The 20,621-nt window shown below is 42.7% G+C and overlaps 1 protein-coding gene across 4 annotated transcripts; it reads left to right on the top strand.

Annotated features, from left to right (window-relative positions):
* Positions 1-980: 980 nt before the first annotated feature.
* CENPM (centromere protein M) lies at positions 981-16,739 on the top strand. 4 transcript variants are annotated; one of them, XR_011362832.1, is made up of 7 exons: positions 981-1,091; positions 3,560-3,639; positions 4,725-4,823; positions 6,254-6,333; positions 6,430-6,527; positions 15,055-15,178; positions 16,692-16,739. XR_011362832.1 is itself a non-coding variant. In XM_069968943.1 (6 exons), exons 1-6 carry the CDS (start codon positions 1,023-1,025, stop codon positions 15,097-15,099), a joined length of 471 nt encoding a protein of 156 aa, XP_069825044.1. In that variant the 5' UTR covers positions 981-1,022; the 3' UTR covers positions 15,100-15,254. The 4 variants fall into 4 exon arrangements, 3 of the variants coding, with proteins under 3 accessions (XP_069825044.1, XP_069825045.1, XP_069825043.1); XM_069968943.1 differs by lacking the exon at positions 16,692-16,739 and having other exon boundaries at positions 15,055-15,254; XM_069968944.1 differs by lacking the exons at positions 15,055-15,178; positions 16,692-16,739 and adding an exon at positions 11,199-11,306.
* The last annotated feature ends 3,882 nt before the right edge of the window (positions 16,740-20,621 follow it).

Raw genomic sequence — 20,621 nt, 5'->3', positions numbered from 1 at the left:
TATACATGTGGTGGCCACATCTATTACTCCATTAGACCTTCCATTTACATCAATTTATGTATGTCGATGCCATCTAGTGGCTGCAAGTGCACTGAGCATCTTGTATTCATTTGCCAACAAATGGATTTATGAGTGTAAACAAGCAAAGGACGGCAACATAAGGTATTTACACGTGCGTATATTTGCACTTTGCAGAAGCAACCATGGTCCCTGGCAGCCAAGCTTATCTCTGGTGTAGTCACAGGAGAAACCTTATGGTGCGTTTACACGGAACGATTATCGTTCGAATTTTCACGATAGCGATTGCATTTGAGCGATAATCGGCTCGTGTAAATGTAGCGAACAAACAAGCGACGAACGATAAATCGTTCATTGTGATCTTTCAACAGGTTCTCAAGTCGTCGTTGGTCGTTCACTAAAAATTCGCAGATCGTTTCGTGTAAACAGTCTTTCAACGATTCACCCTATGTGTGAGATAGGCTTAGGCGATCTTAAAACGATCGCAATAACATAGAAGTGAAATATGGCCAAATTTGAAAATATCTGAATCGTATCGTCATCATTTATCAATCTCCAGTAGCCATGACAACCGATTGACCCCTAGAGATGACACTGTGAGATCATCAAACACCCAGACAGTGGCCAGATGTGGCACCCTGTGTGTGGTCTGTCACACACTTCTCACTTGGCAAAAACAGCAGAACCGCAGCATCTGAATATATCCTCAGGACCAGCCAGATACCAGGACAGACAGTGCTTCATAGCTAAACGTGGTTCCTAGAACTAATGAAGGCCCACTAGATCGATAAAAGTTCCCTATATACTATCACTATATACTATACTGAGCACAAAGGGTAAAAATAATCTCCTGTCAGAGGCAGCCGGGCGCCATTCCTACCCATAAAATCAAACTCCTCAGGGAGGCGCGAGCGACGAGGGGGAGGGCGGGCTCTGTCACGTGACTCCTGGCGATCACATGACTCTAGCGTCACCATGCACGGGAAGAAGTTTGATTCGGTGATATGGCGCGTAATGCCGACTTGCTGCAGCCGTTTGATAGGATGCCGGTGCTGAATGTCGCCTCCGTCCTGGTGAGTTGGTGTAGGAGCAGTAACACACGGTGCGGTAATTTGCTGCTTCTTCCGCTTACAGAAAGCGTCTATACAACAAATTGTGCTTGTGTGTTATGGTGGGGAAATGACCGAGAAACCGCAGCGCCCCTATGTCATGTGTGGACGCGCAGGGAACTGCACTCCCACCTCTATACTGTATATAACGGGCAGAATAGGGCAGGTTTTTTTTAACTCTTAGCTACTAGGCCTGTATAAGCAGGATGGGATGCCTGTGTGTAGGTGCAGGATCAGCACAGGCCCCATTGGCTTTAATGGAGAATCTATCACCAGGGTCTGGCTTATAGGGTTTTTATACTAATGCAGTTGCCTTAAAGGGGTACTCCAGCAGAAAAATAAAAATTCTTTCAACTCAACTGTATATAGATTTGTAGTTTTCTTCTGTTAAAGATTTCCAGTCTTCCAGCACTTATCAACTGGAAAGGGGTCGGCACTCCGATCTCAGGTGGTGCCTGGGTAAGAAGTCAAACATCAAAAGGAAAATCCCGGCACTCGCCAAATTTCTGCAAGGTGATTTATTAACTAGTGCATGTACAGACAGGCGGATAAGGACGCGTTTCGGCGTGAAGCCTTTCTCAACAAGCCTATCAGAAGCTATACATATCACAAATTTATACACAAGGTAGGCGCTCAAATATGGCGTCACAACAGCTGAAATCAATGAAGTAGCTCCAACGTCATCAGAGTAAGTCTGGGCCGATAGATCAGCTGAGTAGCCACGTGTCCCAAGGATTGTAAACAGCGGAGTCAGCTGATCGCCATGTCATCTTGTAGGAGTTATGCTACGAGAGCTAAACGGAAGAATAAGCTAAACAGGAGGCATGGCTCAGCGATCAGTCCGCAATATACGTCATATAAATAGTGATAGTATAAATAGTGATGTGAACTATAACCTAAACATATAAGCTAAAAACAGCCAGACAAAATACAGACTTAGTATACAAACATACAAACTTGTACAAATTATTAGTGAAAACGTAGTTAGCAATACTGTATCACATAAGTATCCTACATTAACCTTCTACTGTCTCGTTATTTTCATTGTTTTCCAGGAGACCTATCTAGAAAAAGAATATAAGGATTAGCTAATAGCAAAAGTGATACAAAAAGAATGATTACAACTACAAAAACATATAAATAAATAAATAAATAGATTAATAAATAGATTACACGATGAATGACTCAATACAGCCTAAGTGAATGTAGTTAGATCGTAATCTCTATTAAGACCCATAGGCTCCAAAGTTTGGAGCGTATGGATCCAAAACGCTTCTCTGCGGTGCAGCAATTTCTTAATATTCCAGCACTTATCAGCGGCTGTATGTACTGGAAAGAGTGGTGTATTGTTTCCAGTCTGACACAGTGCTCTCTGCTGCCACCTCTGTCCATGTCAGGAACTGTCCGGAGCAGCAGCAGCAATTCCCCATAGAAAACCTCTCTTGCTCTCCAGACTGGTAAAAATATACCACTTCCTGCAGGGCATACAGCAGCTGATAAGTACTGGATATTTTTTTTTCTTCTCCATCGTTTCCTTAACTCTCCTGAAAGGCTTTCTGATCAGTGTTTTCTGACCGTAAACCCCCCCACTAATGTTTGTAGGGAGCCTCAACATAGTATAGTTGCTTTCTTCCAAAAACAGCGTCACACCTGGTTTTGTATGATATTACACCTCTGCTCCATTCACTTAGCTGCAATATCGTGCACAAACTGAGGACAATAGTGCTGCTGTTGGAAGAAAACAGATGTTTTTTTGTTTTTTTCTAAATCCTAAATAATCCCTTTAAAAAAAAAAACATTCAAACCTGAGGACAGGGGTGGCGCTTTTTTTTTTTTTTTGAGGAAAGCAGCTGTGTTTTTCTTAAAGGGGTACTCCAGCGTGGGGGCTATTTTTTTTATCTGGCCGGGTAGGAGGTGGCTGAGAGAAAAAAATGTCCACTCACCTCCCCAGTTCCAGCGGCGGGTCCCGTATTGCGGCGCTCCGGTCCCCGATTCCCGGCCGCTTCCTGGTGTCTGACGAGGCCTGCTCAGCCTGTCAGTAACAGAGGCGGGATCCGTTTCAAGTCCGCTCAGATCCTCTGTCAATGACTAGCTGAGCGGGCTTGAGACGTCACGTCTCGGGCCCGCGTCAGACATCAGGAAGCGGCCGGGGATCGGAGCGCCACGATATGGGACCCGCTGCTGGAACTGGGGAGGTGAGTGGACGTCTTTTCTCCCAGCCACCTCCTCCCCGGCCAGATCAAAAAATAGCCCCCACGCTGGAGTACCCTTTTAACCTGCATAACCCCTTTTATAGTCAATAGGGCTCATGTACATGCACGTATATGTCTTCTATGCCAGCATCCCGTTTTGACAGGCTGCTTGTTCAGCAATATATAAATATATATATATATGTAAATCTAAAAAGTGTTGTCTCCCTGCAATTTCTGTAGTTGGTGGGCTCGGAGGAGAGTCATCGGGAGCTGATCGCCAACGCCATCCTGAGAGAGAAGATGGACTTTGAATTAAAGATGTGAGCACATAAATATTTACCCCCCCTTCTTTTTTTTTTTTTTACTTACTAACAAAAGCCATTACTGTCCGTCTTTAGTAAATGTATTATCAGTTATCCAAAACAAGAGTAGCTTAACATTGGATTTTTTTGAAAATCGTAAATTCGATTTTCAAATAAATTCTGCGCTCTTTTCTGCAAGTTGCTCCACCGCCAGTCAGAATGTGGTGGACTGGAGTAGCTTCACCGCCCCTGCACTACACCGAAACCCGCTATCTACAACCAGCCGCTGCTCCCACCTACTACACCGACACCTGCTATCTACAACCAGCCGCTGCTCCCACCCACTACACCGACACCCGCTATCTACAGCCAGCCGCTGCTTCCACCCACTACACCGACACCCGCTATCTACAACCAGACGCTGCTCCCACCCACTACACAGACACCCGCTATCTACAACCAGCCGCTGCTTCCACCCACTACACTGACACCCGCTATCTACAGCCAGCCGCTGCTTCCACCCACTACACCGACACCCGCTATCCACAACCAGCCGCTGCTCCCACCTACTACACCGACACCCGCTATCTACAACCAGCCGCTGCTCCCACCCACTTCACCGACACCCGCTATCTACAACCAGCCGCTGCCTCCACCCACTACACCGACACCCGCTATCTACAACCAGCCGCTGCCTCCACCCACTACACCGACACCCGCTATCTACAACCAGCCGCTGCCTCCACCCACTACACCGACACCCGCTATCTACAGCCAGCCGCTGCTCCCACCCACTACACCGACACCCGCTATCTACAACCAGCCGCTGCTCCCAGCCACTACACCGACACCCGCTATCTACAGCCAGCCGCTGCTCCCACCTACTACACCGACACCCGCTATCTACAACCAGCCGCTGCTCCCACCTACTACACCGACACCCGCTATCTACAACCAGCCGCTGCTCCCACCTACTACACCGACACCCGCTATCTACAACCAGCCGCTGCTCCCAGCCACTACACTGACACCATCTATCTACAACCAGCCGCTGCTTCCACCACACATGAAGGAAAATAACTTTCTTTTTATATGTTTTTCAGCCACATGACGACGTCTCTTCCTCTACCTTTTGAAAGACAGCATCTACGTCCACGTTTTGACATGGTCGTATTTTTAATCAACTTGCACAACCAGCACAGGTAGGAGATGTGCAGTCACCTTGTCTGTCGTAGTAATGATTATGCTGCAGCAGTGCACATCTGTCAGAGATGATGGGTAATATGTATCTGCTCAGTAGGGGGTCCAGCCACTGGGGCCCCAGGAGTTCCTGAGAAGATGGGGTCCCCTGGCACGCTCCACTGCCCCTCCATTCACTCATTGTCAGACTGCTGAAATAGAGTACAGTGCTCCGTTCACTAAAGCCCCAATTACACAAGGCAAATAGAGGAGCAATCGAGCGCTGTCAGTGCTTTGCACCTTGTTCCCCGCTCGCTGCTATTACACGCGGCGGCAGTGAGCAGGTGAGTGCAGGGGGAGGGGTGCTGCCCGGGTGATCGTTAGATCGTCCGGGCAGCCCATAGAGGATAGCGACGGTCTGCTGCCGCGGGAAGAAGTGACGTTGTTCCCTTGAATGATATAGGTCCTAGCAATCAGATGCTGTCAGTCAAATACTTACCTATCTTGTCTATTGGTGAAAAGTAGAGATGAGCAAATTTACAGTACAAACGAAAGTAAAGCACTTATCAGCCTGCTGAACTCTGTGCCACTCCACTCCAGGTGCCTGGATAAGGTGGATCCAGTCTTGGGAAACTTCTCCCTGGAGTGGAGCGGCACAGAATTTTAACCTTGAAATAACCCTGTGAACATCATAACTGTGCAGCTTCCTTATGTCTCTATGATGGCATTCACCAAGAGGTTTTTACCGTATTTTTGAGGCCCAGGACACAAATGGAATAGGGCCCCCGACCTTCAGTTGTTTCCTGTTCTTCCAGTATTTATCAGCTGCTGTATGTCCTGCAGAAAGTGGTGTATTCTTTCCAGTCTGACACAGTGCTCTCTGCTGCCTTCTCTGTCCATGTCAGGAACTGTCCAGAGTAGCAGCAAATCCCCATAGAAAACCTCTCCTGCTCTCAAGACTGGAAATACCACCTCTTCCTGCAGGACATACATCAGCTGATAAGTACTTTTTATATAGAAGTAAATTACAAATCTCTGCCACTTTCTGGCAACAGTTGATTTGAAAGATTTTTATTTTTTTGTGAACCACCCCTTTAAGAATGGTGCTGAGAAATAAAAGCTATATGGGCATGGTTGGGTATCTCAGACCACAAATAAATGTCATTCTTTTATTCTACTCTGTATATTTTGTCAAAGATGTTATTAGAAAGTGCAAATGACCCTGTGAAAACCAAACCCTGTTATGTCTAAAATAAAATTGTGATGGCTTTTGTAAGGTGAAGAGGAAACAAAGAATATTGTCTGAGGCGTTACTGGCGCATGTATGTTATAGGCGTTATAATGGGGGGTAAAGCTGAATGTAGTACATATGTTAAACTTTTTACGTACTTCTAAGGACTTGAATGTTTAGCCATCATTTTTGGCTACTTATATGTATTTTATCTTTTTCCAGCATGACTAGTGTTAATACCTCAATTTCCCTCTTGGGTGCCAGTTTTTTCCTTGGAAAGGTGTGTTTTCTAGCTACCAAAGGTACAAACGTTTTTTATTATAATTATCCAATTTAGAGTAATTAGTGTAACAGATTGCACAGTGCAGTACTTTCTCTAAAAAATTTTTCTCTCTTAGGTATGCATGGGAAAATTCAACATTGCATAGTGGATATTAGCAGTGTAAAAGAACTTGCAGACACATATCACAGTCCCTTAATCCACACTGAACTTGAAGTAAGTATTGTAGTATGACAAGTATTAACCCCTAGACGCCATTGGACGTACCGGTACGCCTTGGGTGACTGTCCCCAGACGACCCTGGGCGTACCGGTACGTCCTGTGCTATGAAGCGTATTCTGGAACGTAGCACGCTTCTCAGGATGTGGGGGCCGGCTGCAGTGAGTAGCCGGGCCCTCACCGTTAATGACGGGCTGCAGCGTGTCATTTAGCCATTAAACGCTGCGACCGCGGCGTTTAAGTGTAAGTGACAGGGGCCGTCCCTTGTCACTTATTCATCGGGACTTGATCTTGGTCTCTTACCTTCCTCCGTGCGGTCCGATCGGCGATCTGCTCATTGAGTCTGCCACAGGCAGGCTCAATCAGCAGAGCGCCTATTACACTGATCAATGCTATGCCTATGGCATAGCAATCATCAGTTTTTGCAATCTAATGATTGCAGGTAAAAGTCCCCCAGGGGGACTTTAAAATGTGTAAAAAAAAAAATAAATAAATAAATAAAAAATAAAAATGTTTTATAAAGCCCCTTCCCCAATAAAAGTTAAAATCACCCCCTTTCCCATTATATAAATAAAACATAAAAATAAACATATACCATGGTGTGCGTAATTGTCCGATCTATGAAAATATAACAATCATCATCGCGAACGGCGTAAACGAAAAGAGGGAAAAAAGCGACAGGATTCCCGTTTTTGTTTTTTTTTGTTTTTTTGTTACATTATAATCTATAAAAAAAAAAAAAAAGTGATCAAAACGTCCGAGCTGCATAAATATGGTATATATAAAAACTATAGATCATCTCAGAAAAAATGACAACCCATACAGCCCCGTAGGGGAAAAACTAAAACCGCTATAGTCACAATAGGCCCATTTTATTAATAATTAATAAAAAAATATATATAACAACATTAGAGAATCTGTGTAAACCTGCATATGGTTGTGTTCGGACTGACCTATAGAATAATGGTATCATGTCACTTTTACCGTATAGTGCATTACGTAGACACAGGAACCCCCCAAACGTTACCATATTGCATTCTTTTTTTACAATAACACCAATTTATATCTTCATAAATAATATTTTTTTGGGTTCCATCATACATGTTATGGTAGAATAAAATACGCCATTAAAAAGTACAACTATTCCTGTTACAAACAAGCCATCATATGGCCCTGTAGATGGAAAACTGAAAGTGCTAGAGCTCTTAGAGGGGGAGGAGGAAAAAAATGAAAACACAAAAATGAAAATTTGCATGGTCCACTGGGTCATTTTGGGCTTGGTCTTCAAAGGGTTAAAGCAGCTATCTCAGCCTGTAATATGAATGGTGTCTCTGTAGGATAGGCCTTCTGATCGGTAAAATGGTGAATAAAAATGCAGTCATTGTATTCATGATAGTTTTCATATATTTGGGATTTACAGTATACCATTCTTCACATAAAGAACTAAGTTACAATCAGGGCTCCCGACTCCTGAATTTTATCAGGACTGACTCAGACTCCTGCTCCTTCATAAATGGCCGGTCATATACCAGGGGAATTATTAATCACACTGGCCCAGCAGCTTCTCCCTAATGTCCTACATGATCCTGGGGCGACTTCTGAGGGAGTAAGGAAAGATATAAAGCAGCTTCTCCTGTGTGTGCGGTGGATGCAGCCAGTCTCCAGCCTCCATGTCCTGAACTACTCACAACTAGACTAGATGGAGCAGCTGACAGTCTTCTATGTTTCTAACTAAATATTCACCATACAGGAAACACTGTTAACAATGCCACATCCCTGTGATATAGAGAAACAGATTGCTGAACTCAGGGAGACCAGCCAAATGACAACACTGCCGACTGCTAGTGAAAGCGCTCAATGCAGTGAAGTCCTAGGTGCATTGCCCTGTGTTTTGAGACTCTTCAATGAGGCTCTACGGGCTCTTCTTTTGCATATTCATGTTTCCCAGTGGGCAATGCACCTAGGACTTTACTGCATTGAGCGCTTTTACTAGCAGCCGGCAGTGTTGTCATTTGGCTGGTCTCCCTGAGTTCAGCAATCTGTTTCTCTTATGGCTCTACTAGGCATTGCTCCCACCTAGCCAGAATCCTGCTCCACACTGATGAGGGGCAACACCCCGAAACAGCTGTATGTGGATGGTTATCTAGCCTTGGTTTATCCCTTGTTATTACATTGACTTATAGGGCCACTTAATACGGTGGTTTCCTAACAGGAGGTGCCCCTTGGCTGGGTCCTTCCCGGAGGGATATCTGGCTAGTCCTGTGTTTTGAGATTCTTCAATGAGGCTCCACTGGCTCTTCTTTTGCATATTCTGTGATATAGAGGTCAGCCATAGTGATATAGAGAGGGGTCACACATAGTGATATAGAAGGTCACACAGTGATATAGGTCACTGTGGGGGCGCGCGCACACACACACAGCCTGCTGCAGCCAAAGCGCACACCACACACACACACACAGCCTGCTGCGGCCATAGCACACATACACACAGCCTGCTGCAGCCATAGTGTGCACTAACACACATACACACAGCCTGCTGCAGCCGTAGCACACATACACACAGCCTGCTGCAGCCATAGCACACACACACACACACAGCTGCAGCCATAGAACACAGAAGAAAAACACACAATCTTCTCCTAGAGAGAAAACACCACATTGAGGACAGAGCTTACAGCTACACTACTTATGTCTTCTCCTCCTCCTCTATATTACACAGGATATCGCTATATTACAATGCTGCTTATATACAATCATCCAGCATCCAGGAAGAGAACAGCACAGATCTCCCCCCACACAATGGATTCCTCCAGCTCAGAAACAAATTGCCAAATAGTGACCGACAACTTTTCCATGACCTCCCTTATGTAATAGGGCCAGTGTCCTATTACTGATATATTCCCTGACCACCCTTATGTAATAGGGCCAGTGTCCTATTACTGATATATTCCCCGACCACCCTTATGTAATAGGGCCAGTGTCCTATTACTGATATATTCCCCGACCACCCTTATGTAATAGGGCCAGTGTCCTATTAGAATGTTGCTCATAATATATATTCATGAGCAAAACTTGTAAAGTTCATATTAAAATTCAATTCTATATATTTTTTAAAGCTGAAGTCGGTACATTTTTTTTCCAACTCCGACTCCAGCCAAAGCTAGCTCCAACTCCGACTCCATGACTCCGACTCCACAGCCCTGGTTACAATTGTGAGAAATTGCTCCTCTCTTTAACTTTTTTTTGTGGCAATCTTTTCAGAATGAAGATGATGTCATGTGTACAGCTAAGCGCCTGATTAACATGTTAAAAATCTGTGCTGGACTGGTGCCTGGTATCTCTTCTCTCTATAACGGGTCAATAACCAAAAATGTATAACACCTGGAGCCAAAGTAGAAGACTAGTTTAAGTGACTTTTATTCAAAGAAGAACAAAAACGGATGTGTAATGAAGGCTAAAACATCTACGTGTCGCCAGACTATTGTGTGTACCGAATAAACTCTGCAAGACCTTTTGAAGGTCTTCTTCCTGTACAATGCACGGGATCCTTGCTGCACAATGGACATGACAGTCTCCTTGGACTCTCCTCTTATTTTTTAAAAATTTTTTATAGGTGATATCACTGCACACATCTAGCCATCATAATTTTCTTGTCAAAGTCCCTCAGACCCTTACACTTTATGAATTTCTGGAACAGACTCTTAATTTGCAGTTCACTCCTTGACTGACAGTTGTGACGACACGGTCACTTTTATTCACTTCACCTGTAGGTGGTTTTACTGTAATACCTGAACTATTGATAAATTTAAGAAATTTTTTAGCATTTGTTTCCAAATAAACATTATATACTTTTTTTATATTTACAATCTTGTGTTTCATTTAATAATGGGGCCTTTTGAAAAGCATAAGTTCTACTAAAGCTAATCATCTTGGTCAGCACGGTGGCTCGGTGGTTCACACTGTAGCCTTGCAGTGCTGGGGGCCTGGGTTTAAATCCCACCAAGGGCAACATCTGCAAAGAGTTTCTATGTTCTCTCTGTAAGAATAAAAAAATTTTTTTTTATTATTGATCACTTAAAGGAATACTGTATCCACCAAGCCCCCCCACAAAATCCTGCCAAGGGGCATTTGTATTGATGAGGAGGGAGGTGGGGAATTAAGGCTTCTGCAGATTAGGAGTAGCTTCACATGTACCAGATTCGCAGTGGATTTCACGCTTCGAGTTTGCAGCTAAATCTGCAGCGAATCCTGGTAGTGTGAAGTTCAATGGGGTTACATACCCTGCGCCGAGCATACTGCATAACGCATGCTGCAGGCGGTTAAAGGGGCCAGGTTACATACACACAGCGGAATGAAAATGAAAACCCAGGATTTGCAGCGGATTTCCCTGCAAACTCGAAGCGTGATATCCGCTCCAAATCCGCTATGTGTAAAGCTACCCTAAAAGATTTATTTATTTATTTTTTCTACCCTAACCAAGACACCGGGTGCATTTTAACAGAGACAGACGGGAAGGACGCGCTCACATTAAATGGACGGTACCAGTGGTTTGGAGCATACAGTATTGCTTTTAAAACTATCAAAAAAAGCATAGCTTCTGACTAACTTTAATTATTTATTTTTTTTTTTTGTACATTATATTGGCTGCCATCTTGCCCGACTTATCAGCATTTAGAGATGTGATTTACAGCATCATCGACCATTGGCGACACTAGACAGGACCTGTGGCATTCAGATGTATGAGATGGGCTTCTAGGCATGCTCAGTGACCTTTTATAGAGGTCATTCTACGGGGAGGGGTGTGGTGAGTTTTGAGCAGCAGCTATTGTGTGTACCTGTTATCTATACTGCTGTCCCTGTCTGTTATCTAAATATGGATGTAAAGGCCCTATAACACAAAACGATTATCGGCTGTATTCGGCCGATGATCGTCTCATGTAATAGAAGACAACGATCATCCGACATGAATGATGTCGGCCGATCGTTGTCTGTCATTTTGTCTTTGAACATGTTAAAAGACAAATGACTATGATAGCAGCGATCTGCTTCCATCGCTCTAAGGAGTGGGGGCAGCAGACCGCCGCTATCTTCTATGGGCTGCCCAGACGATCTAGCGATCACCCAGGCAGCCCCTCCTGCATTTACGCGCTCACTGGCGACGCATGTAATAGCGGTGAAAGAATCACCCTGTCATCTTTAAACTGGCAGCACAGATATATGCATTTCCCAGAATCCAATATATAAATATCTGTGCTGGCAGTTTTCCTGGCTTTGCGAACAAATACAGTGATTGTTTGTGCAGCCCAGGCCCCTTGATTTGTCGTCCTGTGTAAAGGCACTGCAAACGAGCTCCAATTGGGGGTAGTTTGCGGCTCCAGCGCCGACTGTGAAAAATGGCCCTTAGTTGGAAAAATGCAACAACTTACTACAACATTTCAGAATCAAGCTTATGTTGACAATAGGAAATTTTGTTTAATAGGAAGTATGTTTTAAGAAGAAGTCCAGCGAAAATTTTTATTAAAGTATTGTATTGTCCCCCAAAGGTTATACAAATCACCAATATATTTATTACGGGAAATGCTTATAAAGTTCTTTTTTCTCTGCACTTACTACTGCATCAAGGCTTCACTTCCTGGATAACATGGTGATGTCACTTCCTGGGTAACATGGTGGTCACTTCCTGGGTAACATTGTCTGGTCACGCCTCGACTCCCAGAGCTGTGCGGGCTGTGGCTGCTGGAGAGGATGATGGCAGGGGGACACTGAGGGACACACTACGTTTTTGCTATCCCTTTTTTTTGCAAAAAAAACTGATGCATTTGTGTGCATCCGTTTTGATCAGTTTTTCAATTGACTTTTATTATCAAAAAAAGATGTTTTTTTTTATTTTTAACGGACACAAAAATGAGTTTGGCTACATTGTTGTGTACGTTAAAAAAACATGCGTTTTGATCCTTTTTTTTTTTTTTTTTTTTACAATGGAAGTCAATAGAAAAATGCACACAAATGCATCCGTTTATTTTCATCCAGTTTTTGCAAAAAAACAGATTGCTAAAATGTAGTGTAAACCCAGCCTAATAAAAATTTTTGCTGGACTTCACCACAGTGTGTGCAGAATTATTAGGCAAGTTGTATTTGAGAGGATTCGTTTTATTATTGAATAACCTATGTTCCCAATCAACCCAAAAGACCCATAAATATCAAAGCTTAATATTTTTGGAAGTTTGAGTGGGTTTTTTTTTTTTGGCTGTCTTATGAGGATATCTGTTTGTGCAGGTAATTATTATTAGGAAACTTTAATAAAAACCAAATATATACCCATCTCACTTGTTTATTTTAACCAAGTAAACCAATATAACAGAACATTTTGAAATAAACATTTCTGACATTCAAAAACAAATCAGTGACCAATATAGCCACCTTTCTTTACGATGACACTCAGAAGCCTTGCATCCATAGATTCTGTCAGTATCTTGATCTGTTTACGATCAACATTGCGTGCAACAGCCACCACAGCCTCCCAGACACTGTTCAGAGATGTGTACTGTTTTTCCTCCCTGTAGATCTCACATTGTATGAGGGACCACAGGTTCTCTATTGGGTTAAGATCAGGTGAACAAGAGGCCATGTCATTATTTTTTCTTCTTTTAGACCTTTTCTGGCCAGCAACAATGTGGAGTATTTGGATGCATGTGATGGAGCATTGTCCTGCATGAAAATCATGTTTTTCTTGAACGATACCGACTTCTTCCTGTACCACTGCTTGAAGAAGGTGTCTTCCAGAAACTGGCAGCAGGTCTGGGAGGTGAGCTTCACTTCATCCTCAACCCGAAAAGATCCCACAAGTTCATCTTTGATCATACCAGCCCATAACAGTACCCCACCTCCCCTTTGCTGGCGTCTGAGTCGGAGTGGAGCTCTCTGCCCTTTACTGATCCAGCCTTGGGCCCATCCATCTGGCCCATCAAGAGTCACTCTCATTTCATCAGTCCATAAAACCTTAGCAAAATCAGTCTTAAGATATTTCTTGGCCCAGTCTTGACGGTTTATCTTGTTTCTTGTTCAAAGGTGGTCGGTTTTTAGCCTTCCTTACCTTGGCCATATCCCATCGCACACCTTGTGCTTTTTGATACTCCAGTATAACGTTGCAGCTCTAATATATGGCAGCTGGTGGCTAATGGCATCTTGGTAGCTTCATGCTTGATTTTCCTCAATTCATGGGAAGTTATTTAGCGCCTTTTTTTTCCAAGACGCTTCTTGTGACTATTTGCCATGAAACGCTTGATTGTTCGGTGATCACGCTTCAAAAGTTTGGCAATTTCAGGACTGCTGCATCCCTCTGCAAGACCTCTCACAATTTTTGACTTTATAGAGTCCGTCAAATCTCTCTTCTGACCCATTTTGCCAAAGGAAAGGAAGTTGCCTAATAATTAAGCAGACCTAATGGTGCGTTTACACAGACAGATTTATCTGACAGATCTTTGAAGCCAAAACCAGGAGCAGACTATAAACAGGGATCAGGTCATAAAGAAAAGACTGGGATCAATCCTCTTTTTAAATCCATTCCTGGCTTTGGCTTCCAAAATCTGTCAGATAAATCTTTCTGTGTAAACGCACTCTTATATAGGGTGATAATGTCATTAGACCACCCCTCCTCATTACAGAGATGCACATGACCTGATTTACTGAATTGGTAGTTGGCTTTCAAGCCTATACAGCTTGGAGTAGGACAACATGTATAAAAAAAGATAATGTGATCAAAATACTCATTTGCCTAGTAATTCTGCACTCCAGTAAAGACCAGTATTGACCAGTATAACACCACATTTTTTCATGTTACAGTGAACCAAATAATTTTTCAAAGACTCCGGCTTCTGTTTTTTTTTTTTTTAAAGTAGGGATGGTCCGAACCTGCCGAGGTTCGGGTTTGTACCAACCTGAACTCTCGGCAATGGTTCCCGCTGTCTGCCCGCTCCATGGAGAGGGTGGATACAGCGGGAGGACCACCTGGAAAACTGGGATACAGCCTATGGCTATGGCTGTATCCCAGTTTTCCAGGAGGTCCTCCGGCTGTATCCACCTTCTCAACGGAGCAGGCAGACAGCGGGAATCATTGCCGAGAGTACAAGTTCGTACGAACCCGAACATCGGCAGGTTCGGACCATCCCTAGTTTAAAGGGTCTAGTTGCCGCCCCTCTCCAGGCCTTGTGCCCTGGAATAAACCTTTTTCCACGATGTAAAGCTACTGCTGCGGACGCGGCTGGTAGCTTTGGGGAGCTGCACAGTAGATCTATACTGTGCATCTGGGAACTATATCAGCACAATTGTGCTGATTGGTTCCCTTTAAAGTCTCACGGTTGTTATAACTTTGTGGAATCTGTTGGAGCTATACAAATAAAGAATAAATCAATAGTAGATGTGATATTAAGAAGTTTGCAATTTACATTAATTATTTATTTTTTTATTTCTCACAGAAAACACGGCGCTTCCTTTTCTGACTTTTTTTTTTTTTTTCTCAAAACAGGAACAGTCAGAAAACAGGACGTCCTATGTATCCCAGGCCATCTGAGCGCTCACAGAGAGAAGGCAGTCATGTGACTGATGGACACATTGAGCCGTGACTCTCTGTACTGGCTGGAATTGATGTGGTTAGTTGTTTTTTTTTTTTAGAAAATCTGCCTTCAGGAAACTGGACCTGGATTGCTGGTAAGTACAGCTTTGTTTTACAGCATGATAACAACAAAACAAATAATGAATGTATATTGCAAACTTGCTTTATATCACATCTACTGTTTATTTAGATTTTGAAAGTTATAATGACAGGTACACTTTAACACGCTATATCATTGAAGACTGACTTCTTACAAACACCCATAGGTTTCTGAGGAGATCTTGTATCACCTCATCTTTGTAATTATTGGCTAACCAAGCTGACCACATATCTATGTAATGTCTGTATGGCTTTCTACTTGCAGTTTGTGACCCTTTTCAAGTAGCGATAGATGTTAGGCGGGGTTCACACTGAGTTTTAAACATATATGTTTTGGGGGGGGGGGGGGGAAACATATGCAATTGTGTGTAATCCATTTTGCCATTGAATTCCATTATTAAAAAAAAAAGAGTCAAAACAGATGTTAGTTTGTCTTTTAATGTACACAAAACGTGTTTGACCACAAAAAATTGATGTTTTTTTTTGTTTTTTTTTTATAATGGAAGTCAGTGGAAAAATAGATGCACACAAATGCATAGGGTTTTTTTGTTTGTTTTTTCTTTTATATCTTTTTGCATAAACAGATGGAGAAAAAACACAGTGTGAACACAGCCTTAGACATTCGGACTAACACAGAAAGAATTGAACTATCATAAAAAAGACTTCTACCTTAAAGTTTTTGTCTGACCCATGGAGGTCACTTTCTGGTGGTAAAATGTTTTTTAGAAACATTTGGAACAAAACCTATATATTTCAATAGTTGCCCTTCAGTCTCCCTTCCCTCTGCCAGTTCTGGGCTGTTGGAAAGATATTTAAAGCTGTAATCGATGGGCATAAGCTAATAGCAGCTTTTCAATGACAAGTGAGAGATTGTATGAGCTTGTGCAAAGGCAATGAGATGGGGAATTCATAGTCTGCAGAGCAGTGGGACAGTGCGGAGTGGGAGGGAGAAACTGGAGACTATTGATTTGTGTAATCAGGCAGTAGAAAATGTAATCCAAAACAATTCAGAACCGAGTTACTGACAGCATCTGACCTCATTTAGGTTACTGCAGTATATGGTGGTTTTGGAAGACATTATTATGGCAAAATGGTGCATATACTTTATATGCTGCATGTAGTGAAAAACACACTTGCATCTTTATATGCTGAATATTGGGATTTTTTGATAATTACATTTTCCATGTTTCCTACCAACTGTAAGACATATATACAGTACTTTACTGCCACTGGACCTTGCATGGTGTCCTCCGGTGAGCCTGCCAATGTTTCCTATAGGCAGTGTATTCCTATGAAGGACATCAAGAAACATGTATGGTCACATTCCAGTATCTTCTGGTTTGGCTGTGTGCTTAGGGCCATTGTGTTGGAAGGTGAATCTTTTTGGCCCATTCTAAGGTCCAGAGCACTGTGCACTTTCATTAAAAATATCTGTAATTTGCTTCATTTAGTTTTCCCTAAACCTTGACCAGTCTACCTGTCCCATCCCCTGAAAAAGACCCCTACAGCATGATGTTGCCAGTACCATGGCACACTGTATGGATGATACTGGGCAGGTGATGAGCAATGCCTCGCTTCCTCCAGATAAATCTTTTAGAAGTGAAGAGTCACTGTCTTTTTTTTTTTTTTTAGTGCAGAAATCAATAGTTCAGGCGATTTTTAAGAAACTTTGTAATTGGGTTTATCAGCCAAATATGCCATTATCTGCATTTAAAAAGCCTTTTTCCAGGTCCCCCCTTCCCTCCTCTTTTCCATCCACTGCAAAAAATCAGGAATTTTTGACTTGTTGCATCAGACGTACCCTGTCTGTTCTAGGGAGAGGGGAGGGAGGAGGAGGGAGGAGTTAGCAGAAAGCAAATAACAGAGGATTACAGGCATGGAGCTGGGTGACAGCTGTAATCAGAGCTCAGAGAGGTCAGTGGTGACTGTCAGAGGAGATAAAGGGTGAGGTATTTGTAGATTAAGTGTGCGTTCACACCTACAGGATCCGCAGCAGATTTGATGGTGCAGATTTGATGCTGTGTTAAGTTATCTAAATGAAATCTGCTGCGGATCTGCTGCAGATCTGCAGCAGAAAATCAGCTGCAGATCCGCAGCAGAAAATCAGCTGCGGATCCGGTAAGTGTGAACGTACCCTAACTCTTTGTTGTCCTGTTTTGGTCTTTTATTTAGCTCTCTCTATAGGAGAACAATGAAGACAGGGGGGAGAGCTTCAAACTGCTTTTTCATGATAAAAATTCATTTTTCGGCTAACAAACCCAATTACAAAGTTTCTTAAAATCGCTTGTACTATTGATTTCTGCAAAAAAAAATTCACGACAGAGACACTTTAAGGCCAAAAAGTTCAAGTTCAAGAGACTGTTGTTTCTCACATTCTGAGTGTCCTTTCGGTGTAGTTTGCAAATTCAAGGCGACTTTCATGTGTCTCTTACAGAGGAGCGTTTTCTACCTGACCTCTTTGTCATGAAGCAATGTAGAAAAGTAAATTCGGAGATGTACCAATACCAGAAGCTCCAGTAACATTTAGAAGAAAGCAAATGGAGAAGTAATTTTGGATTGTGTTCCACATTCTGAAATTATACAATTGATGGAAAATCTCAATAGAGATTAGAATGTTTAGAGAAGTTTTGCTATTAAATCCATGATGAAAAAAAGAGTTGAAATACAGATTTCACACAATCTCTTTCACAAGCAAACAACAATCCAAGGCAAGAACACGTCTTGGATATATACACTGTATTCTAGCAAAAGCAAGTGACCCTTGAAACCTTTAGCCAAAATTCAGTCATTGCACTCTGCAGTCGCAACCTGGGTCCCTGGCAGAGAAATCCATTCGACCTTGCAGAAGGTTCTAGTGAAGTTCTAGGGATAACCTTAGACTCTGCTAACCAGATTGTCAAATATTGGTAGCCAATTTAAAGCAAAACTAACAGCAGGATAGATGCATTTAACGTGCTGATATGTCCTAATAAAGCACAGGGCACTGAGGATGAAGGTAGTTTTCTTACCCTGATCCTTAGTGCTGATTTAGCTAAATTTTTCGTTTTTCCCTATAAAAAAGGAGCTGGTTTGGTGCATTGGGGGTGGCCCTCCCACCCTCTGTGCACTGATCCGCCTGGCTAGCCCACCCCTCCTAATAAATATTCATCTGGTACTCTGCAGTAACTTGCATAGGGAATAAACTACAATTTTTTATTGATAATGGTGCTGGTTATCAAGGTAAGGAAATACCTTCATCCTTATTGTCCCATGCACTATAGAAATGTATCAGCAGGTTAGATGTGTCAAACCAGCTGTTAGTTTTCCTTTCGGTTGACATCCTGTTCAAGCTCATTGTGTGTCATTGCATTAACTTTGTAAGTAATTTTTCACACTGCAGAAAAGATATATACTGACAACTCTTTTTATGGGATATCCTCTGATCATGACATGTAATGCTGCGTTTACACGGAACGATTATCGTTCTAATTTTAGCTATAATGATTCCATTTGAGCGATAATCATTTTGTGTAAACACAGCAAACAATCAAGCGGCGAGCGAGAAATCGTTCACTTTGATCTTTCAACATGTTCTCAAATCGTCATTGGTCGTTTGCTAAAAATTCGCAGATCACTTCGTGTAAACAGTCTTTCAAAGATTCACCCTATGTGAAAGATGGGCTTAAAGTGACACTGTACCCACAATCTGCCCCCCCCCCCCCCCCAAAACCGCTTGTACCTTCGGATAGCTGCTTTTAATCCAAGATCTGTGCTGGGGTCCGTTCGGCAGGTGATGCAGTTATCGTCTTAAAACAACTTTTAAACTTGCAGCCCTGTGCCCAATGGTCCTGGCCTAGATTGTGTATGCATTAGGTTGGCACAACATCTCTATCCCTCCTCCCCACCCTCATCATTAGGAATGCTCCAGGCAGATTGCCTACTATTCGTCAGCTGTGTCAGCACGGCACATGGACTGGATCGTTAAGACACCTGTGCAATGTTCAGACAGGAGTGAATGTTCCAGTGGCATTCCTAATGATGAAGAGGGTGGGGAGGAGGGACGGAGGGGTGGTGCAAAGTTAGGGCACAGATACTGTAAGCCACGGCCGTTTGGCACAGGGCTGCAAGTTTAAAAGTTGTTTTTTAGGACAATAACTGCATCACCTGCCGAACGGACCCCAGGACAGATCTTGAATTAAAAGCAGCTATCCAAAGGTACAAGTGGTTTGGGGGGGGACAGATTGTGGGTACAGAGTCGCTTAAAGCAATCTTAAAATTGCAATAACGATTATTCTTACAAATTTTCTAACGATTTTTCTAACGATTTATTTGTCTAAACACTGATAGTTATAAAAACGAAATTGTTGCTTCACAATCATTAAACGATCGATTGGGCAAATTTATCGCTTCGTGTAAACGCAGCATTAGGGGTACTTAAAGCAAATATACCATCAGTACATTAGCTTTAGGTGTTTCACATGGAAAGAATGGTGCTGGTGCAGGCTGAAGCACTGGAGGTAGGCCGGCCCGCCCCAAGTGGGAGGAAACCCAGCCGATCTATGATACGGCTCCACCTCCAGTGCTTCGGCCCAGGCCGGTGCCTGGGAATAGGACAACTCCTTATGCGGGAGCCATGCCGTGGTTCAATAAAAGGACCAAAAGAACACTATAACAAGTATGTAACAACAGTATCTAGGCAAAGGAGAATTTGGTTACCATTGAAAAGTGTTGTCTAACAACAGTAAAAGAATCAAAGGACAGACACTTTAAGAAATGAATCACATAGAATTTACATCTGAAAGGATGAACTTCCTTTTTCAACTTAGATAAAGGGACAGAAGTATATTTGTTTAAGTATCTCCTATTCCTGTTTGAAGCTCTGCAGTCTTAAAAGGTTACTTCGACGTTGGGTAAAAAAAATGTAAAGCATAGAACATTGCTTACCTGTCTACCCCAGTTCTGAAATCACTAAAAATCCATTTATGTTGTGGGCATGTAATCTCTTCTACCATCTCGTTTCTGGTTGAGGCATTGGTTTGGGGAGGAGGAGGAGAAGCCGGGAAGCTGGAGACAATACTGAAAAACAAAACTACACAACTTCCTGTCAGGAGTATTTTAATTAAAAACATGCTGAAACCAGTACAGTTTGTGCTAACACTATATTAGTTTTATATCTGGAGTTTCTGTTTTTATTTAAATATAATTTCCTGCTACCTGAATAAGAGCCTTTTATACATGGTGAATATCAACTATATAGGCCAATTATTACCCCTGTAAAAGACAGAATGATCAGCCAGGGAGCAAGTAGTGACTTGTTCATTAGCTGATCACTGGGATTGTGCAGCCCTATCGGCCATGTGTATGTATGGTTGACAGTCATAGTCGTCAGGGGTCACAGAAAT

The sequence above is a fragment of the Dendropsophus ebraccatus genome, chromosome 4, assembly GCF_027789765.1.
Source record: "Dendropsophus ebraccatus isolate aDenEbr1 chromosome 4, aDenEbr1.pat, whole genome shotgun sequence".
Taxonomy (NCBI): Eukaryota; Metazoa; Chordata; class Amphibia; order Anura; family Hylidae; genus Dendropsophus; species Dendropsophus ebraccatus.
This window is presented reverse-complemented; position numbering and strand designations above follow the sequence as displayed.